Here is a 25,055-nt window from a genome sequence, read left to right as displayed (position 1 = left end):
GCAATTTTCCTTTTTATCACATCACTTAATTATTTTTAAGGTCAAACAACACCTGTCTGACACCAAATGAAAAAAGAAAACCATCCTCATTCTCACATGTAAAATTCACAGCAAGGACATCTTAATGATACTTTTTAATTCAAAGTGATTCATAGTGAAACCATCAAATCTATCACAGACAGGTAGGTGGAACTGCTGCTGCAAAAGTCAACGTGACAAATTACACACCAATACGCACATAAACACTGAGTAAAAACCACAAGTTTGGCTTTAAAATTACAGAATTCTTTCCATTTATTTTTATTATTGACTCTTGCAAATGACCGCTGGTGTGTAACACTTGGCACCATTCCTGACAACAAGTGGTTATAATCATCAGCAACAAAAAACCTTTCCTCATAACAGGCCATTTCCTGGTCTATTGTTTTATTTTGAGGTAAACAGTCTTCCATTTGGAAAAAAGCCAAATATAGAAAGGGAGAGAGACAGAACGAGAGTCTGTCTTTGGAGGGAGATGTGTTGGTGTTGGTCTTTGACTTTCTTTGTGTGAGGAGACTAAACACATTCACTATGTTGCTTTCTCTGCTGCTGCTGCTGCTGGTCTGTAGCACCCAGGCAACTAGTTTTTATGGAGCAGTGATGACTTACTACCCAAAAGACACTAACACAGATGGATCTATCATGGTATGTATACTGTTTTGTTCTAATCCAATTTATTCACCTTTGAAATGAGACAGTGTGACAATTTGACAAAAGTCAAAGGTTTTCTGGGATGTGGGCAATACAGTAGAAAATGCAGTAAAGTCTGTCTTTAGACTTAAGTCTTTAGAAGTCCTAAGAACAATGCTCTATATATATTTAATATATACTGTACAATAAAAGATTTAACATTTTTCCCTGCACTGCTTGGAGCCTGCACTCTATGATAATAACCCTATTACGCTATCTCAACAAAACAATAGTTTTTACGATGTTTCAATTTGTTAGAACTCTAATAAATTAAACTACTTTTTTAGATCACAGATGTTGTCATTAAAGCCACAACATATCTTTCCTGTAATACTACAGGTGGACCTTCGCATTGTGGCGAGCTTCAACTCTTGCGCAGCTTTATGTTCAGATTGGCTGAAGAATGTTGACATGGGAAATGGTGGAGAGTGGTGCCAGAAAGAGGGAATCATAATTCAGCAGCAGCCCAGCAACACTCCCTTTCAGCTGTGGTAAGTGCACGATGACAATGTAAAAAAAATAAATTTCACTGAGGGCCAAAAATGTAATTTTTAAATAATCAGTGAAAGATGAGAAAATTAAAACCTCCTTTTCCAAAAGGTCAATGGTTCAACTAAACTTATATTTATTTTAACTATAAAACAAAAGGTGAACAAGCTTACAGTGTGATGATTAAGGCAAAGGTCAAAAGACAGATGAGCAGTGCAGCTTAAGGCAAACAAATCCAGATAAGTACAGGCAATGATAAAAGTTAGAAAATCAAAAACAGTCTAATCAGGAGCAGTTCGGGAAGTTGAACAGAGGACCTTTTGCTCTCTGGCGGATGGCTGGAGGACTAGACTAAAGTGGAACTGGAGACCTCAGATGGACGGTGTGGGGGCAGAACAGATGGGTGGAGCAGGTCTGAAGTGTGACCAGGAGGCAGGACCAAAGGGCTGAGCAGGTCAAGCCAGCAGGCTCACAACCCTAAAAGTAATTGACTGGAGTGCAGGTGGACTTCCAACGGTGCCAGAGTAGAGGGTTGGTGGCTAGCAGACTGGGAAGCTGGCTGGTTGTTAGCAGGCTGAATGCATAGGGGATAGTAGAGTACGAAAAGTATAACAGTGTCACACTGTCTAGCATTTACTGGGAAACATACATCACAATGGTATGAATGTCACACATATTTTGTTTCCATTACATCTTCATATCTTATCTCGTGACAGAGAGGAAACTTTGAGCTCTTTGCATGTTCAGTGAAATGTTTCAGGATGACAACAAAGTGCGTATCTTTCATCCATTCATAGGGATTTGCCCCTCATTTGCTTATCAGGTGGCCCATTGATCTGGAAATGATTGAGGAAGTTGACACGGTAGAAATATAAAATACGATGGTAAACTATTCCCTATGGCTGAGAAAGCACGGATCAGTGTGCCCCTTTCAGCAGAGGCCTGTGACCCTACTTGTTTGAATCCATGTCTGGGCATCACTTTGTACAGTGGTCACCCCAGTTTCATCAACATTCCATATGTCTCCTGGTCCAAACTCATATTTCTGTTTCACTTTGTCTACATTGTGGAAGAAAACATTTTCTCTGTTGAAGTTACTTGCCCTGGCAAGGCTAGTTTCTCAGCGACAGCATTGTGTTCCTCTTTAGTAAACCTGTAAACCATTCTTTGCTGGCCTTTTCCGTTTGTGCCCACAGAGGTGCCAACTTCAGCTGGTATGCCACAGCACACCAGTAGGCAAATCTTTTAACGTCACTTGGCGACAGATCAAAATAAATGTCAGCTGACCTAGTAATATATTCAACAAGCTGCTTCTACAAATCAGGTGAAAAACTCTTTTGTGGTGTTTTATAATCAAACGTTGTTGTTGTCATGGCTGTCTGACTTTCAGTTTCTTCTCTGGGAATCTTATGACCGTACCAAGTCAGAATATGCTCATTTAATAAATTACAGGCTTATTATGCTGTCTACTGTGCTTGTTGCCAACATTCATAACACCACACTAAATTAACTGTTAACTGCTGAATTGCTGAAGTAGTGTGTGTGGCCATTAACACACAACATGCCTACTGTATATCCTGACATGCACACACACACCTGCTTCATACAGTGCTGCAGCTATAATATTCTCTTTACAGTATATTTTAATACTATTGCCAGAGCAAATAACTCAATATCACAGTGTTTTTTGAGCATGTTATATGTGTCTATTTGTATTGTCAAAGTCATTGAGATAACTTGCCCCAAACTGACATGAGTGCTAATTTTAACATAGCACTTCAGCTAAAGTAGCCTATCAAAAGACATGTTATTGTCTCCTCTACTGTCAACAAAATTATTATTTTGCACAGTCACACCTAACTAAGTTGGATTGTATATAATGTAAAGTGCAAATGTTTTTCTTCTGAAGCAAAGAAATGAGAAAACTGTGCTCACCTCAGATTAGAGTGACCTTGACCACATGTGAACAGGAAGTTGACCATAGAACAAGAAGTCACACAAACTGGCTATTTGATTCTTAAGAGGGAGCTTCTAGTGTTGGAGTTATGAACCATGTGACAACTTGCACATGAGACAACTTACCCCGCTCTCCCCTACTAGGCAGCCGATGATAGAGAAGCCTGGTTCATTGAAAACTTCCTTCACTGTGCCCAGGTGGTTGTGCCCCTTGATGGTCTGCACCCTGACGACTTGTCCCTCTGTAAGCAGCTGTGGTGGGCGGCGTGATGCATCATAGTATCGCTTTGAATGAGTATTTTATTCTGGAGAGGGGCAGTGACCTGCTTTGTGTTATCCTGGGCTGGCTCTAACAGTGCTGACAGGAAGATTTGAGCCTGTCTGTTGTAACATCAGACATTCTGCAGGTGAGTCCAATGATTTGCCACTGGGAATGTTTCTGATGTTCAGCAGATTGAGGAAAACATCAATCCCATCTCTGTGAGATTTTTCCATCATTGGTTTGGCACTGCAGGCTGCCATTTCTGCCAGTCTATTTGACTGTGGCTACTCCGGGTTGCTGGTAATGTGGATGTCCCACTGCTTGCTTTATCTCTCGTTCCCGGTCAAGCACTTTTTTTAGGTTGGCATTGTGTTCTGCAGCATCACGCCCTCCTATGATGATGTCATCCACTGTTACAGACTACAGACTACAAAATTCATGTGGCCAATGACAATTCATAATATAAAAATTATTTAAATATAATGCAGTAATCAGTAGCTTGTTTTTTGACCCAAGTTACCTTGTTTTTGGACAAGGCAGATCTCTTTCTTCTATTTACATTGCAGAGCATTTTTTCCTATTGTGCAAGTAAACCTTTCTCTGTTTATTTTTTATTTAACACCTTTGTTCTGCATACTGTCACGCTTTGACTCGTGCTTGCATTGCCACCAGGATGCAGTGTGCTGGAGGAACTACTGGTTGTACAGTTGGATCCAGTGTCATGGAGTATGTGATGGGAAGTACTCCAAACTCGTCACTGAACACATCTTTGTATTGTGCGTGAATCTGTTTTGAAAATTGGCATTGTTCTCGGTGCTGTTTGTGTAGTGGTTGTTTAGTTTCCCCAAAATACAAGTCTGTGCACAGACCTGTATATAGGGGAAAACACTCTTGGATATAATACATAATAGTGCACTTGGGTTCTGTGGAGAACAGTAAAAATGGATTCTCATGAACTTCCACTAAAGGTTGAACGGTGGTCAATGGATAGATAACATTGTAAATGGCATCATATTATCAAGAGCTGTGATTCTGGTGGAGCTGAGGAACCGGTCGGACACCGGCCAGGCCAACAGATCACCCCAGACCACCATACTGCCAGATCTGAGGTAAGCCTTCTCACTGTTTCTTTTTCTATCATTTTGTTAGTAATTATAAAACGAGATTTTCTTGTGTCACATTTGACCTCAAAATATTACCACATTCAGTTCCTTAAATAATCTAAGTACTTGTTGTATGTAACAAGGTAAGATTAAATGTGTTGTATTTTCATCTAGAAATGTTGGGTTGGGTGTTATGTTTAGTCCATTATCTTCACACACTAACTCCAAACCTGTCATCATTTACATTGTCAGCAGTCCCTTGGTGAAAACATTGAGAAAGCAAGTCAGGTTAAATGCACTCTAATTTAAATAGAATGATAAAATACCTCCAACATTTACTCTGGCACAGATATGTTGGCTAACTCATTCATGCTTTACATGGAAACTAACGCAAGGGGTTGAAAAATGCCAAAATGACCTCTGACGTTCTCTCTCTCTCTCTTCTCTCTCTCTCTCTCTCTCTCTCTCTCTCTCTCTCTCTCTCTCTCAGAGTTCCTTCAAACTGTCAGACAGATTTCAACCTGTTGGCATTTGACCCTGATGGAGATGAAGTTAAATGCAGATATGGAAACACAAGACTCTCGGAGTGTGACCCCTGCACACCACCGTCTGTTCTTACCCTCTCATCAGTGAGTCACCAAAGTCCACAGTAACTCATATTTAAATGAAATTAATGGTTCAGAAGTATGTGACGAAGTAGGAGACCATACACAGCCTGTAAATTAATTAAGTTTAATTATATATATAATATAATATATATAATAATTATATATAATTAATTAAGAAAGTATTACAATAAGGTGTGTCTGTGAGCAGGTTAGTATGTATGACATGTGTGAGTGGTGAGGAGCAGGGGCGTTTCGAGGCATTTCCCAGCCCAATTAAGTCTGTCAAGCAGTAAATGACCCTGCCTATGAATCATGGCACTGTCGCCTCGTGGGTTCAAACCCCGGTTGCCCCGGCCTTTCTGTGTGGAGTTTGCATGTTCTCCCCGTGTCTGCGTGGGTTCTCTCCGGGTACTTCGGCTTCCTCCCACCATCCAAAGACATGCAGTCTAGGTTAATTGGCGACGCTACAATGTTGTTGAGTGTGAGCGTGAGTGGTTGTTTGTCTATGTGTGGCCCTGCGATGGACTGGCGACCTGTCCAGGGTGTACCCCGCCTTGCGCCCGATGTCAGCTGGGATTGGCTCCAGCCCCCCCACGACCCTGTATGCAGGATAAGCGGTGGACGATGGATAGATGGATAGAATAATTAACACTGATAATATTAATGGGGGGGGGCTCTGTGTTTCAGCAGGTTTTCTTCTAATGTTCAAAACTTTCTGCACATTCAGAATCTCTCCCACATCTGTGTTCTAGGTCATTTGCAGAATAATATTTTGAGACAAAGGTTGTAATATTCTGAGAATAAAATCTGGGTCTGCCAGACACAGAGCCCATCTGGGACTGTACTCGATGAGACCAGCACAATGCTCTTCATCAGAGGTAGAAAACCGAAACTGAAAACAGAAATCCACACAAATGTAAACTTCAGCGCCTCCAATAAAGTACAGCTCAAGGCCACTTAGGAGGGAAACATCCTGGAGCAGAGATAAAGTCAAACAGAGCAAAGGTCTCAAGGGGGACAGCAACAGGTGTCTGTGTCACAGTCAGCTGTGTCATGTTATTCTCTCACTACTTTGAGGCAGACTGGTAACCATTTCTGTAGCAAATACATTGACTAGACACTGATTGACAACATTTATATAAATGTTTTGATTCCAACTTTAAATGCAGGCAGCCTGAGTAACAGTGGGGGGTTACGTTATGTGAACTTCAAACAAAATGTAGAAATATTATTACGAGTAGCCTCGAAGAACTGCAAGACAGGCTGCGTTATAAAGATTATTGCATAGCGGGCATGTTTGGACTATTTGTAGTAGCTTGTTTCTTAATTCACCTTTTTAATTATACTTCATTCTCCCTTATTTAAGTGTCACTCACTTATTGAATCTGCCTCCTTCAGTTCTCTTAACACTCAAAGACCTAACATACCTCTGTTGCAAACACATCAGTGTGCCCCGCTTATTTTCTCTTTCTGTCTCTCCTTCCCTGTATGTCTGCTCCGGTGACTTTCTCAGTCAATAGTAGGTTACGTTATATAAAGTCACTGGGGGAAAAAACAAACTTGTCTTCTGGACATTTCTTTCCGCGGTTCCATTCACAGCAACAGCTGTGCCACATGTTGAGGAGGTGTGTTGACGACGTAGCCTATCAAAACAAAACCAACGTGGTAGCTAACGCATGACATCAGACTGGTGTGTTCAATGTCACTTTACCTGGTCCGCTCTTGTGAAATATCCACAGTGTCGCGACTTGTAACGTAATCACCGTGTTTCTCTGATGCTACAATGTGTCTCCTAACCCGGCGGACCGCCAAAATAAAGTGCACTGTATGTGTGGGAAACACTGACTGAACCGTTGGTTTTCTTTTTACAAGCCAGGTCTTTGGCAGTGTTGACCGGCACTTTGTCTCCCTCCATGTTGTTAGAGAGTTCGTGAGTAGACTGCTTAGACAGTATATTACTGGACAAAGCCACGCAATTTTGAATGTAGAGCAGTGAAGCCAGTTTTGGACCAGTAAAATACTACAGCAGCATAAGCCCTCCATGCAGGCTTTGGTCGGCTTCACTGGTTCAACTGTGGCTTACCTCCTTGGTAGACAGCTGCGTGCAGATGCAGAGGGAGGGGTGGGGCTGTGTGGTGAGGGAGAGACACGAGCAAATGCTGGCAGGAAACATAAAAAAATTAACTCAATATCAAACTATATCGGTATAAACGTTATTGTCTAATTTTATATCTCTTTTGAAATTATTTCCGTATACCTTATTATACCAATATACCGGCCAGCTCTAAGCTCCACCCATCAACTTCCTGGAATGAAGAAGAAAAAACAAGATGATAGGGCCAACCCTGATGCCATCACATAATCATCTTGTGCTTTATATACAGTATGTGACCTCTTGTCCCTTTTTGTCCTCTTGCAGTCTTGCACTTTGTCATTCAGCCCCACTAATACCAGTAATCAAGGTCTATACGCCGTACAGCTGGTTATGGAGGACTTTCCCACGCAGAATATCACCCTGACTCCAACTCTCGGGGTGCAGACGACAATAACTACCAACAGCGCTATAAGCAAACTACCTGTTCAGTTTGTTTTTAATGGTAAGACCTTGTTTTGGCTGTGTGCCATTGTTTAGCTGTGCTGAAGTTAGAAATAATCTCATAAGTTTCAGTAGAATCAGTTTAGTAACATGTATATTATCAAAGTTGTTTGTCAACAGTTATAGTCTCACCAAAACTAGATAAATATGTATATAATTGACAAGGTAATGACAATTTTCCTGTTTTATATGCTGATGTTTAGAAGGTACCCATGTTTCACATACGTATTAGCTTTCTATCGTAACATTTTCTATTTTCCCAAAACTTTATGGCAATTCAACAGTTGCTGAGATATTGTAGTCTAGACTAAAGTGGTGCAGAGACTGATGGATGGAGGGACCAATCGCTATTGCCATCCTGAGAAAACGTCTGTATGGATAAAATTTTTGCTTTTCTTATTGTTCCAGTGGACGCTGCGGTGCCATCCTGCACAGAGGGACTATATTTGCCCAAGTTTCTGCATCCATCCCCAGCCAACAGAGCTCAGCTGTATACCCCCATCAATCAGGCTCTAGAAATCAGCATCAATGCAACAGCAAACATATCCACGTAAGTCAAAAATAAACGCTCTTTTAAAAGAAGGTAGTTATACCGCAGATGAATGATGGCCTGCGAAACTTTCTCTGGTAAGATAAGAAATACTGATCCACACAAGGAAATCAGGCATACAAATGTTTTTCATTTGCCATGGTTTTCAGGTCCACAAAGACTCTTGTGTTGTGTAACAGGTTTGGCAAGAGTGCAACAAGTGTACAGAACCAACTGTATAGTGCATTAGTATACACACACTGTAGGTTAAGTATAGACAGCAGAGTGCATTCAAAGCCAGGCTTAGAGTTTTAAAGGTTCAGTGTGTAAGATCTGAGGTTGCGAATTGCAACAAACTGTCTAGTTTACCACTCCACTGCCCCCCATTTCAAAGAGCGTAGGATAGCTATGGTGGTTGACACAGGACAAAAGGTGTCGTCTTCTGAGACAGCAGAGGGTAGCCAGTCAAGAAATTAGGTTTCTTTAGGTAGATATATTTAGAAATTATATTTGCTTTATTATTCAGTAAAACCATATGTTATTGCAACTTGGCCACTGACAGATAACATTGAAGATGTAAGCCAAGTGTGTAACATTGTGTCTGCACCACAGTCCATTATAAACCACATAACAGATAAAGTTTACAAAGGAATTTTACAACATTCATTCTCTCATTGATCATGGATCCTCACCAAAACTGCCGTAATACTCACATAATCACTTCCTCTTTAGTGGTTTTGCCTGCAAAATAAAAGTGCAAGAATGTTTTTTGCAGCAATGCTGTTAGGATTTTGGATTTCTATTCATGTTTTTTCCTGTTTTAGTCCGTTATGTTGGGTTTTGTTTTTGTGTTCTTGTTCTTACTGTTTCCTGTCTTGTTTGGTTTTGATCTGTGCATGCATTTCATTCTGTTATTATCTGGTGTTTATTTCATGCTTGGTTGCATTCTGCCTGTCTGCTCTGTATAGTTTAGTTCTCCGCAAGTTTTGTTTATTGGTCAGTTCTGTAACTGTTATTTGGTCTGTTGTGTTTTGGTTTTCAGTCCTGTCTGTTGTCTTGATATCAGTCTGTTCAGTGTTTCTTGTTTCAGTCTGTTTACGTGGTTTAGGGTTTTTATTCCTCTGTTCTGCTTTGTTATGTTTATTGTTGCATGTTCAGCCCTGTTCAGTTATTTCTGTTCAGTCTTGCCTTGGCCCATTATGTGTTTCACTCCCTGCCACTGTGTTCTAATTCACTGTTCTTGTTTAGGTTTTGTCTGTTATGCATGTGTTCTGTGATATTGTGTTACTTCTGTCCTGGTCTGTTGGTGCATGCTTTACTTCCTGGTTAATTTTGTAGTAGTCAGTGTCTGTTGTCTTGTTCCTGTTTCTGATTAGTCCCTCATGTCTTTCACCTGTTGACTCCCTCCCTGCTCATTAGCCCTAGTACTTAATGCCTGTATTCTGTTCAGTCTTTGTCGGTTTATTGTAGCTTGTTGATGCTCTGTCACATGTGTTTGTCTATGCTTCGTGTTCCTGTCTTCCTAGCCTTTTTGTGGATTATTGTTTTATATCGCTTTCCTTGGATTTGTCTTGTACTTAGCCACTGCTCTGGCATTCTGTGTTGGGGTCCTCATCCTCCTGAGCTCTGACAAATGCTTTCTTTCAAGTTGATTTGAGAGCTTTTACTTTGAAATCTTCTGAACGACATTTAAAAGAGTCTGTAGCCTGCTTGACACACCTCTGAAAGAGCCGTCAGAAAATGTGATTCCCCTAAATGTCCTCTGACTGGAGACACTGGGGAAATGAAAAGGTGTCTGTAGGTTATTATTTGGATCAAACGCCGAAAAACACACACATTATGTAAGGTCTTTATTCGCCACTGAAAACTGTTGAGTCAAAAGAAGCTTATAGGACTCATCAAAAATCACCCTGCAGCTGTCAATGAAGAAAACAACATTAAAAATTAGGAGGGAACACCCCAGCAGGAGAATTTGAATCATGGTGTCATGGAAAATTTGCTACATTTGTGACTGGGGAGGTTTTTGGAAATGCTTTTTTAACTTACCAAGCCTTTTATTCTTCTGTTTTTTAAAGGATTTCTGAGCTGCTGTTCAGTGGGCCGAAGAACACAAACCAGACTACATTAGGAGCTGGACAGTACATCCTGAGCTGGACGCCATCTGAAAACCAAGATGGAGAAAGCCACCCCATCTGTTTTGTGGTCCAGGCACTTTTCAAGTCAGTCACATTTTCTATAAACATTACCTTAGAGCAATGTATATGGAAAAACTGTAGCAATACCTTAAATTAAAAACTATGAACTGTGTTTTTATGACAAAGGTCTTTCAGTAATATGCATATATCCAGTTATAATATAGTTATTATAATAAGTATAATAACAGAAAGAAAGGAGTTCTGGAAATAGTTTCCTAAATGAGAATGGGAAACGTTATCGTTTAAATTTTTACCATTTTAAAATCCACTCTGTACTCTTAATGCAGTATGACGCTACAGCCAGGAGCTGCTTAGCTTAGCATAGAGTAAAGATTGGAAACAGCTAACCTTACTCTATCCACAGGTTTAAAAATATCCACCTTTCAGAAACTTTAGTCAAATTCTTATCTGTAAGAAAGAAAATATGCATATTTCCCAAAATGATGCCTAACCGGGGATATCATAGCATCAGCATCTTAACTGAGAACACAATGCTGTAATCCTGTCCACAAATGTATCGACCTGCTATCCCATAGTGTCAGTGGTCTTTGCTTATATTTGTCATTTTTAACTCACCTGAGCAGCCTATGGGCTGGATGTTTAGATGCTAATGTCTTACCTAGCATAGTAGAGGCGTGAGGATACATACATAATATTTTAAGTGGAGACAGTCAGCCTGTACACATACAAAACTCAAGAAAACTAGCTTATGTAATAGCCTTGAGCCAGCTGCTGTAACCCTGACAGGGAAAGAGAATGAGGCAAAGTGCTATATTTAAGGACTGTACTTCTAGGCCCGCAAGTGACCTCGAGTGTGACTTGTGTATGACCCTCACAATGTATGTTTTATGTGAGACAATTACATGTGCGTGCTGATGGGAAGAAAATCCTCCTTGAGCAAGATGGACTGAAATCTATAAAAAAAAATATTTGTAAATAAGCTACTGTTACATTTTTTCAAAATTTGAGAAAGGAGAAGCTGGGTTCGATGAAAATTAACAAGAAAATTTAATTTAAAAATAGGTGAATAAAAGATGGCATTACAGAACAAACATAAAACAAAAACACTGCAGTGGACTGGAAAGTTGTTCCTCTTTCAGATTTACAGCTTACAGTCCTGATTCTCAAAAAATGAGTTGTTTATATCCTCCAGGTATGTGGGCGTGTCCTTTTTCTTCCACATGGCTTAGGTCCATAGTCATTGGTCATTTGGTTAGCTTCTTCGTCACCCAATTAGGAAGGGTGTACCTTACTGTTCTTTGTTACTTTTGGTCAAACAAGAGAGCGCCGATCCCAACTAGTCATACAGCACAACAGGGGTTGTCTCCAAAACGGTCGACACCCAATCTTAGATGTCTATGAAAAAGTTAAACGTTAAAAGAATCCTTCTGGCACTTAAACAAAGAGGTGTCAGTTTCCTTCACATTGCAAAGAGGAGATGAACAATGGTTTAATTAAGTTTTAATATAATTTGTCTGGCCTAAAACCACCCAGTATTACATTTGAAAAAACACTGAAATACATTTGGTAAAAACTTTGTTGTAAAAATCTAAACTCTACACTACCATGTTTATTTATTTCAACAGTTTAGTCAAGTATCACTCAGAGCTACGGTGTGTCATTGTCAGTGTTGGAAACAGTGAGTATGGTTCTACTTCTTCCTTGTTTTTTTTATGTTTTAAAACCTACTTGTGATTTCCTGGATTATGAAGTTCACTTGCAATCTTTTATATTCACTTCTGTTTGCAGACCCAACAACTACACCAGTACCTACAACATCCATGCTTACACAAACTACAACTACCGCACAAACTACAGCTACTATTTTCTCCTCAACTACCCCACTAACCACTACCTCACCAGTTACAACAACCGCACCAACTACAGCCATCACTACATCAACTACTACAATCATCACTACACAAGCCACACAAAGCATAACCACCATTCCTTCAACACAAACTACAACCACAAGTGCTTCAGCAACTACCCCATCAACTACACCTATCACAACAATAACGACACAAAGCACAACCACCATTCCCTCAACAACTACCCAACTAACCACAGCAACCACCACCACACCAATTACAACCACACAAACTACAGCCAACATTGTATCATCAACCACAACTACCACACAAACTACTACAACCATTCCCCCAACAACTATCCCAGCAACTACAACCATAACTACACCAACCACAACTACACCAACTACAACAACCACACAAACAACCACTATTGCTTCAACAATAACCCCACCAACCACAGTCACCACTACAACAACCACACAAAGCACCACCACCGTTCCCTCAACAACTACCCAACTACCCGCAGCAACCACCACCACACCAATTACAACAACTACACAAACTACAACTAACATGGTATCAACAACAACCGCACCAACTACACCAATCACCACACCTACTCTACCTACCACACAAACTACTACAACTATACCCCCAACCACTACACCAACTACAACTACCATTCCGTCAACAACGCAAACACCAACTATTAGTTCAACTACCCCACCAACTACTACAACCATTCCCCCAACAACTATCCCAGCAACTACAACCATAACTACACCAACCACAACTACGCCAACTCCAACACCCACGCAAACAAACACTATTCCTTCAACAACCACCCCACCAACTACAGCCACCACTACAACCACACAAAGCACCACCACCGTTCCCTCAACAAGTACCCAACTAACCTCAGTAACCACCACCACACCAATTGCAACAACTGCACAAACTACAACTAACATAGTATCAACAACGATGCCACCAACTACACCAAACACTACACCTACTCTACCTACCACACCAACTACTACAACCATACCCCCAACCACTACACAAACTACAACTACCATTCCGGCAACAACTACAATCATCACTACACCAACTCCAACAACAACGCAAACACCCACCATTAGTTCAACTACCCCACCAACTACTACAACCATTCCCCCAACAACTATCCCAGCAACTACAACCATAACTACACCAACCACAACTACGCCAACTCCAACACCCACGCAAACAAACACTATTCCTTCAACAACCACCCCACCAACTACAGCCACCACTACAACCACACAAAGCACCACCACCGTTCCCTCAACAAGTACCCAACTAACCACAGTAATCACCACCACACCAATTACAACAACTGCACAAACTACAACTAACATAGTATCAACAACAACCCCACCAACTACACCAAACACTACACCTACTCTACCTACCACACAAACTACTACAACCATACCCCCAACCACTACACCAACTACAACTACCATTCCATCAACAACTATGACAATCACTACACCAAGTCCAACAACAACGCAAACACTCACTATTAGTTCAAGTACCCCACCAACTACAGCCACCACTGCAGTCACACAAAGCACAACCACCATTCCCTCAACAACTATTCACCTAACCACAGCAACCACCACCACACCAATTACAACAACCGCACAAACTACAACTAACCTGGTATCAACAACAACCCCATCAACTACAGCCAGCGTTACACCAACTACAACTAACACACAAACTACAAACACCATTCCCTTAACGACTACAGCCATTACTACACCAACTGCAACAACCACACAAACTAGTACAACCATTCCCTCAATGACTACAACCATCACTACACAAACCACGCAAAGCATAACCACCATTCCTTCAACATCTACCCCACTAACCACAACGGCCACTACGACAACAACACAAACTACAACCACCACTGCTTCAACAACCTCCATGCCAACTACAACCACCACCACAACCACAGAAAGCACAATCACCATTCCCTCAACAACTACCCAACTAACCCCAGTAACCACCACCACACCAATTTCAACAACCGCACAAACTACAACTAACATTGTATCAACAACAACCCCACCAACTACACCAATCGCTACACCATCTACCACACAAACTACTACAACCATTCCCCCAACAACTATCCCAATAACTACAACCATAACTACGCCAACTCCTATACCCACACAAACAACAACTATTGCTTCAACAACTAGCCCACCAACCACAGTCACCACTACAACAACCACACAAAGCACCACCACCATTCCCTCAACAACTACCCAACTAACCACAGCAACCACCACCACACCAATTACAACAACCACACAAACTACAGCCAACATTGTATCAACAACAACCCCACCAACTACACCAATCACTACACCAACTTCAACTACCACACAAACTACAACCACCATTCCCTTAACGACTGCAGCCATTACTACACAAACCACGCAAAGCATAACCACCATTCCTTCAACATCTACCCCACTAACCACAACAGCCACTACGACAGCAACACAAACTACAACCACCACTGCTTCAACAACTACCCTGCCAACTACAGCCACCACAACAACAACCACAGAAAGCACCACCACCATTCCCTCAACAACTACCCAACTAACCCCAGTAACCACCACCACACCAATTTCAACAAACGCACAAACTACAACTAACATTGTATCAACAACAACCCCACCAACTACACCAACTCCAACTACCACACAAACTACTTCAACCATTCCCTCGATGACTACAACTATCGCTATACCAACTGCAACAACACAAACTACAACCACCACTGCTTCAACAACCTCCATGCCAACTACAACCACCACCACAACAACCACAGAAAGCACAACCACCATTCCCTCAACAACTACCCAACTAACCTCAGTAACCGCCACCACACCAATTTCAACAACTGCACAAACTACAACTAACATTGTATCATCAACAACCCCACCAACTACACCAATCACTACACCAACTCCAACTACCACACAAACTACTTCAACCATTCCCTCAATGACTACAACTATCACTACACCAACTACAACACAAACTACATCCACCACTGCTTCAACAACCTCCATGCCAACTACAACCACCACCACAACAACCACAGAAAGCACCACCACCATTCCCTCAACAACTACCCAACTAACTACACCAATTTCAACAACCGCACAAACTACAACTAATATTGTATCAACAACAACCCTACCAACTACACCAATCACTACACCATCTACCACACAAACTACTACAACCATACCCCCAACAACTATCCCAATAACTACAACCATAACTATACCTACTCCTATACCCACACAAACAACAACTATTGCTTCAACAACTAGCCCACCAACCACAGTCACCACTACAACAACCACACAAAGCACCACCACCATTCCCTCAACAACTACCCAACTAACCACAGTAACCGCCACCACACCAATTTCAACAACCGCACAAACTACAACTAATATTGTATCAACAACAACCCCATCAACTACACCAATCACTACACCAACTTCAACTACCACACAAACTACTACAACCATTCCCTCAATGACTACAACCATCACTACACAAACCACGCAAAGCATAACCACCATTCCTTCAACATCTACCCCACTAACCACAACAGCCACTACGACAGCAACACAAACTACAACCACCACTGCTTCAACAACTACCCTGCCAACTACAGCCACCACAACAACAACCACAGAAAGCACCACCACCATTCCCTCAACAACTACCCAACTAACCCCAGTAACCACCACCACACCAATTTCAACAAACGCACAAACTACAACTAACATTGTATCAACAACAACCCCACCAACTACACTAACTCCAACTACCACACAAACTACTTCAACCATTCCCTCAATGACTACAACTATCACTACACCAACTACAACACAAACTACAACCACCACTGCTTCAACAACCTCCCTGCCAACTACAACCACCACAACAACAACCACAGAAAGCACCACCACCATTCCCTCAACAACTACCCAACTAACCCCAGTAACCACCACCACACCAATTTCAACAAACGCACAAACTACAACTAACATTGTATCAACAACAACCCCACCAACTACACCAACTCCAACTACCACACAAACTACTTCAACCATTCCCTCAATGACTACAACTATTACTACACCAACTACAACACAAACTACAACCACCACTGCTTCAACAACCTCCCTGCCAACTACAACCACCACCACAACAACCACAGAAAGCACCACCACCATTCCCTCAACAACTACCCAACTAACCACAGTAACCGCCATCACACCAATTTCAACAACCGCACAAACTACAACTAACATTGTATCAACAACAACCCCACCAACTACACCAATCGCTACACCATCTACCACACAAACTACTACAACCATTCCCCCAACAACTATCCCAATAACTACAACCATAACTACGCCAACTCCTATACCCACACAAACAACAACTATTGCTTCAACAACTAGCCCACCAACCACAGTCACCACTACAACAACCACACAAAGCACCACCACCATTCCCTCAACAACTACCCAACTAACCACAGCAACCACCACCACACCAATTACAACAACCACACAAACTACAGCCAACATTGTATCAACAACAACCCCACCAACTTCACCAATCACTACACCAACTTCAACTACCACACAAACTACAACCACCATTCCCTTAACGACTGCAGCCATTACTACACAAACCACGCAAAGCATAACCACCATTCCTTCAACATCTACCCCACTAACCACAACAGCCACTACGACAGCAACACAAACTACAACCACCACTGCTTCAACAACTACCCTGCCAACTACAGCCACCACAACAACAACCACAGAAAGCACCACCACCATTCCCTCAACAACTACCCAACTAACCCCAGTAACCACCACCACACCAATTTCAACAAACGCACAAACTACAACTAACATTGTATCAACAACAACCCCACCAACTACACCAACTCCAACTACCACACAAACTACTTCAGCCATTCCCTCGATGACTACAACTATCGCTATACCAACTGCAACAACACAAACTACAACCACCACTGCTTCAACAACCTCCATGCCAACTACAACCACCACCACAACAACCACAGAAAGCACAACCACCATTCCCTCAACAACTACCCAACTAACCTCAGTAACCGCCACCACACCAATTTCAACAACCACACAAACTACAACTAACATTGTATCATCAACAACCCCACCAACTACACCAATCACTACACCAACTCCAACTACCACACAAACTACTTCAACCATTCCCTCAATGACTACAACTATCACTACACCAACTACAACACAAACTACATCCACCACTGCTTCAACAACCTCCATGCCAACTACAACCACCACCACAACAACCACAGAAAGCACCACCACCATTCCCTCAACAACTACCCAACTAACTACACCAATTTCAACAACCGCACAAACTACAACTAATATTGTATCAACAACAACCCTACCAACTACACCAATCACTACACCATCTACCACACAAACTACTACAACCATACCCCCAACAACTATCCCAATAACTACAACCATAACTATACCTACTCCTATACCCACACAAACAACAACTATTGCTTCAACAACTAGCCCACCAACCACAGTCACCACTACAACAACCACAGAAAGCACCACCACCATTCCCTCAACAACTACCCAACTAACCACAGTAACCGCCACCACACCAATTTCAACAACCGCACAAACTACAACTAATATTGTATCAACAACAACCCCATCAACTACACCAATCACTACACCAACTTCAACTACCACACAAACTACTACAACCATTCCCTCAATGACTACAACCATCACTACACAAACCACGCAAAGCATAACCACCATTCCTTCAACATCTACCCCACTAACCACAACAGCCACTACGACAGCAACACAAACTACAACCACCACTGCTTCAACAACTACCCTGCCAACTACAGCCACCACAACAACAACCACAGAAAGCACCACCACCATTCCCTCAACAACTACCCAACTAACCCCAGTAACCACCACCACACCAATTTCAACAAACGCACAAACTACAACTAACATTGTATCAACAACAACCCCACCAACTACACCAACTCCAACTACCACACAAACTACTTCAACCATTCCCTCAATGACTACAACTATCACTACACCAACTACAACACAAACTACAACCACCACTGCTTCAACAACCTCCCTGCCAACTACAACCACCACCACAACAACCACAGAAAGCACCACCACCATTCCCTCAACAACTACCCAACTAACCACAGTAACCGCCATCACACCAATTTCAACAACCGCACAAACTACAACTAATATTGTATCAACAACAACCCCACCAACTACACCAATCGCTACACCATCTACCACACAAACTACTACAACCATTCCCCCAACAACTATCCCAATAACTACAACCATAACTACGCCAACTCCTATACCCACACAAACAACAACTATTGCTTCAACAACTAGCCCACCAACCACAGTCACCACTACAACAACCACAGAAAGCACCACCACCATTCCCTCAACAACTACCCAACTAACCACAGCAACCACCACCACACCAATTACAACAACCACACAAACTACAGCCAACATTGTATCAACAACAACCCCACCAACTACACCAATCACTACACCAACTTCAACTACCACACAAACTACAACCACCATTCCCTTAACGACTACAGCCATTACTACACCACCTTCAACAACCGCACAAACTACAACTAATATTGTATCATCAACAACCCCACCAACTACACCAATCACTACACCAACTCCAACTACCACACAAACTACTTCAACCATTCCCTCAATGACTACAACTATCACTACACCAACTACAACACAAACTACATCCACCACTGCTTCAACAACCTCCATGCCAACTACAACCACCACCACAACAACCACAGAAAGCACAACCACCATTCCCTCAACAACTACCCAACTAACCACACCAATTTCAACAACCGCACAAACTACAACTAATATTGTATCAACAACAACCCTACCAACTACACCAATCACTACACCATCTACCACACAAACTACTACAACCATACCCCCAACAACTATCCCAATAACTACAACCATAACTATACCTACTCCTATACCCACACAAACAACAACTATTGCTTCAACAACTAGCCCACCAACCACAGTCACCACTACAACAACCACACAAAGCACCACCACCATTCCCTCAACAACTACCCAACTAACCACAGCAACCACCGCCACACCAATTACAACAACCACACAAACTACAGCCAACATTGTATCAACAACAACCCCATCAACTACAGCCAGAGTTACACCAACTGCAACAACCACACAAACTACTACAACCATTCCCTCAATGACTACAACCATCACTACACAAACTACGCAAAGCATAACCACCATTCCTTCAACATCTACCCCACTAACCACAACAGCCACTACGACAGCAACACAAACTACAACCACCACTGCTTCAACAACTACCCTGCCAACTACAGCCACCACAACAACAACCACAGAAAGCACCACCACCATTCCCTCAACAACTACCCAACTAACCCCAGTAACCACCACCACACCAATTTCAACAAACGCACAAACTACAACTAACATTGTATCAACAACAACCCCACCAACTACACCAACTCCAACTACCACACAAACTACTTCAGCCATTCCCTCGATGACTACAACTATCGCTATACCAACTGCAACAACACAAACTACAACCACCACTGCTTCAACAACCTCCATGCCAACTACAACCACCACCACAACAACCACAGAAACTACAACTACCACTGCTTCAACAACTACCCTGCCAACTACAGCCACCACAACAACCACAGAAAGCACAACTACCGTTCCCTCAACAACTACCCAACTAACCACAGTAACTACCACCACACCAATTTCAACAACCGCACAAACTACAACTAACATTGTATCAACAACAACCCCACCAACTACGCCAATCACTACACCATCTACCACACAAACTACTACAACCATTCCCCCAACAACTACCCCAACAACTACAACCATAACTATGCCAAACACAACTACACCATCTCCTATACCCACACAGACAACAACTATTGCTTCAACAACTAGCCCACCAACCACAGCCACCACTACAACAACCACCACACAAACCACCACCACCATTCCCTCAACAACTACCCACCTAACCACAGCAACCACCACCACACCGACTACAACAACCACACAAACTACAGCCACCATTCCCTTAACGACTACAACCATCACTACACAAACCACGCAAAGCATAACCACCATTCCAACATCTACCCCACTATCCACAACAGCCACTACCACAACAACACAAACTATAACCACCACCACTTCAACAACTACCATGCCAACTACAACCGTCACCACACCAATTACAACAACCACACAAACTACAACTAACATTGTATCAACTTCAACTACCACACAAACTACTACAGCCATTCCCCAAATGACTGCAACTATCACTACACCAACTTCAACAACACAAACTACAACCACTACTGCTTCAACAATTACCATGCCAACTACAACCACCACTACACCGACTACAACAACCACACAAACTACAGCCACCATTCCCTTAACGACTACAACCATCACTACACAAACCACGCAAAGCATAACCACCATTCCAACATCTACCCCACTAACCACAACAGCCACTACCACAACAACACAAACTATAACCACCACCACTTCAACAACTACCATGCCAACTACAACCGTCACCACACCAATTACAACAACCACACAAACTACAACTAACATTGTATCAACTTCAACTACCACACAAACTACTACAGCCATTCCCCAAATGACTGCAACTATCACTACACCAACTTCAACAACACAAACTACAACCACTACTGCTTCAACAATTACCATGCCAACTACAACCACCACTACACCAACCACAACAACAACACAAAGCACGGCAACCATTCCCTCAATAACTACCCCATTATCCACAGCATCCACCATTGTACCAACTACAACAACAACAACAACAACAATTGCTTCAACCACTACACGACCAAATACAACTATCCCCACAACAACCACAACAACCCCACAAAGCACCTCACCTTTAATCTATTTTTTGTATATAAATCCAACAAACTCAACAGTAGCTACAACCTGCGTGCTCACCACCTCCTCAACAAGTACCCCACTAACCACAACAACTACCAATGCATCTGTAACTCCAGTCTCAAATCCATGTGAGTATGACAAAGACAGATAGAGAGGGTACATTGTACACACTGTTATCATCTATCAATGGAAATATCATGGAAATAAACATAGCAAAATGACAAGTGAGGTAGCTAAGTGAGAACAATAGTACTGTACTTAACTGCAAATGAAGCCCTCATCTACGAAAGCTGTAAAACTCTGTTTCAACACTCCTCTGGCCTGCATGATAATGTTGAGACACTGTGATTCTAGTTGTCATAGGTCTGAGAATGAGGATCTCCTCCTCATCTTCACTGTCTAAGGACTACATCAAGAATAACCTCATACAACAGGTCAGTCTTTTCTTATGTAATCAGAAATCCTGTCAAAGTGTAGTGAGTATGTCCTAGACTTAGTCGCTACTGGTTGCTAGTTTGGTTTATTGCTTCTAACATGTACTCAGAAAAACAATGTCCAGTCTTTTATTTCCTGTGTCCTTCACAGCGTACACTGACCACTTCCAATAAATAACACAAAGTCATTTAACATAAAATACAAACATAATCCGAGCACAGTTAAAACTGTTTGCTCCTCTTCTTCAATCAACAGTTGTTTGCATCAATACAGGAACTTAAATTACCTAAGGTCAGCATCGGCCTTAAAACCACAATCCAATATGCCCCCTGTGGCTTTGGAGGAAAACAACAAATATGGCTCCTACACAAAGCATCAGAGAACTGCACTTAATCTAGAGGGCGACAGTCAACATCAGAAAACTCACTCAACTAATGTGAAATTTATTTTGAGAATAACAGTATTACAACAGCAACCTGTTTTTATGTAAATTTTCAATATGGGCATAAAAAACTGAGCAACAATGTTGAAAAAAGTTTGTGTATCAATAAATGATACAGAAAGTTTAAATTCATGGAAGAAGGAAGATTGCACAAGTAGGCACGAGGGTGAATTAGCGGTGCTTAAAATGTTCTTTTGTTTTGAAAGCAGCCAGCGAGTATCAAAGACTTTCCAATGATGCATTTATCATCACATAACCTGCCATTTGACCTTTGGTGATGCACTCTGAATGTCTTTTATTTCTTTTATTTTGTTAAGTTTATTTCCTTATATCCATTTCTCCACTTAAAACAGAACCATAACATTTGCGAAAGCAGTAATCAAATCTCAGCGCCACTGTTTTTTTCTCTCCAGATTAGAGATGAACTGGTGAGACAAGGGCTACCATCAGACATCACTCTAAACCTCATGAGTAGTGTGGACCTTACGTCTACAACCACAGCAACTCCTGTTGTTTCAACATGAACATTTATTGACTCCTGCAGGGAAATTATATTTTCAGTTGCCTGCCAAAAATAATTGCAAGGTCTGCTATAACTTCATTGTTGAGCAAAAGTCTAAAGTTGAAAAGTTATGTTTATAAACTTAATCCACGATTAAATAAATATTTCTCAATTCTCATAAAGACACAATAAAATAAGTAATTAATTAATTTTGTTGAACCTTTTGTGGAGAAATATAACACAAGTAATGATATAAACAATTTCCATATTCCAGATCAGTTATTTGACTATATATGGGTTGTTGATTCAAATGTTGTTATTGATAATTATTTTCAGGGTCCTTTGAATAATGGTTTAGGTGTCTAGCCACTGTCTGAGCTTGATCTGAATATAAAAAATTATGTGACTGATGATAACAGAATTTGAAACAGGTTTATTGTTGAGTAAGCGTTCACATACAATGAATTTGAATTTGCCATGGTATTTAAAATTTTAAAATATATTTTAAATAGATATGTACAATATGCTTGAGATGTAAAGTTTGTGCAATTATGTGCAAAATACTGACTAAGGAATGTGCAAAGGTTCACAGTATAAAATGTAGAGAAAGTGAACAATGTAGAGCGTATACGTATATCCAATTTTTATATTTTTTTTTAATTGAAATCTTTATTTTTAAACATGCAAGAGAAAGTATATAAAAATTTTAAAAAATAGGAGAAAAAAACAACAGATGAGCAGCAAACAAAGTACCCTTCTTTCCTGTGTTAACATTCTTCTATCATATGTGCGAAAAGGAGTAGGAAGAGGTGAAACCTATGTACTCCTACCCTTTTAATTCTTACATTCCTTCAATTTACAATATTTATATTTATTATTATACATCCATATATATATATATATATATATATATACATACAAATACATACATACATATACACATGTTTATATGTTAAAGTTGCTCTGATCAGGATTTTTTGGGCCGATCACCGATTGCTGAAAGCAGTATCGGCCGATACCGATCACCAATCACTGGGTCTTTGGAGCCTTTTATTTATCATGTAGCATTATACAGTATATCAGCATCTTTATAAATTTACTACAGCCATAAAAACTGCAACAAAAAAGGCTGTAGCCAAAATATTTAGGAGATAAAGGAGCACAGGCATCATGAGTCGATGATAACCTCTGAAGTAGCTGCTTTTTCTTCTGGAAAGCTCAGGCTGGTTCTGTCAGGCTTTAGGGGTAAGAGAGAGGAGTGGAGAGAGGAGCAGAGAGAGGGAGAATGGCTACAGAGGGGAGTCAAAACTGCCTTCAGTGAGATTTTAAAATAAGGAAAATTTTTATAAATAAAAATAGGCTACAATGTAAATTCCATATTATATAGCGAATTGTTAATATTAAATAGGCTAATATTCATTATAATTTCATATGGTTTGCCATTAGTAGGCTATAGGCCTTATATCATGTCAGTGGATTGTTTTCATTTTCAGGTTTTTATTTGATTTCATAAAGGTTAAAAATACGGGAGATTTACAGGGAAACATTTAACTGATGGATACCGCGTGAGAACGGAAAATTACGAGAGTCTCGGGGGAAAACGGGAGGGTTGACATGAGAGGAGTAGAAAGAGGAGCAGGGTAATGAGGCTACATCCACACAGCTATGTTTTTAAAACAGTTTCATAACGAAACCGATCTTCTCCGTCCACAGCAGCGTTTCAGCTGCTTGTCAGAGTTTATCTCTGTCTATAGTAGAACGACTGAAAACACACATCTAGTGGCCGTTCAGGTAGCTACACAGACGATTTAGCGAAAGAAGAAAGTAATACAGACTAAGAACCACACCAGGCTTTTATTTTTTTTTATTTTTTTTTGCATTGACCGGCAACGAAGTGGAACTGTTACTGAAGTAACACGAGAGTACGAGAGACGGCGGCTGAAAACAGACTGGGAGTTGTTGCAAAGTAAATACTGTGTTATTTACACAGTACTTATATTTTAATAAAAATACCAAAACTAAAACTCTGTAAGTAGCGTGTTTTTGCTTTGCATGACTGATAAGACCGACTCACAAAGCCAAATGTGAGTGTGTGTAATGTTTTATATTAGTTTAGTCCTCTG

The 25,055-nt window shown here is 41.1% G+C and overlaps 1 protein-coding gene across 1 annotated transcript; it reads left to right on the top strand.

Moving 5' to 3' along the window:
• The first annotated feature begins 534 nt into the window (after positions 1-534).
• LOC119912169 (mucin-2-like) lies at positions 535-23,854 on the top strand. The gene is made up of 10 exons (XM_038731211.1): positions 535-684; positions 1,069-4,545; positions 5,030-5,168; positions 7,567-7,744; positions 8,152-8,293; positions 10,348-10,491; positions 12,054-12,106; positions 12,217-21,681; positions 21,908-21,987; positions 22,844-23,854. The coding sequence occupies exons 4-10, from the start codon at positions 7,633-7,635 to the stop codon at positions 22,952-22,954; spliced, it is 10,107 nt and encodes a 3,368-aa protein (XP_038587139.1). The 5' UTR covers positions 535-684; positions 1,069-4,545; positions 5,030-5,168; positions 7,567-7,632; the 3' UTR covers positions 22,955-23,854.
• The last annotated feature ends 1,201 nt before the right edge of the window (positions 23,855-25,055 follow it).

Source organism: Micropterus salmoides, unplaced genomic scaffold (assembly GCF_014851395.1).
Source record: "Micropterus salmoides isolate LMB-PRFRI ecotype aquatic unplaced genomic scaffold, ASM1485139v1 Ms_hic_scaffold_2, whole genome shotgun sequence".
NCBI classification, from domain to species: domain Eukaryota; kingdom Metazoa; phylum Chordata; class Actinopteri; order Centrarchiformes; family Centrarchidae; genus Micropterus; species Micropterus salmoides.
This window is presented reverse-complemented; position numbering and strand designations above follow the sequence as displayed.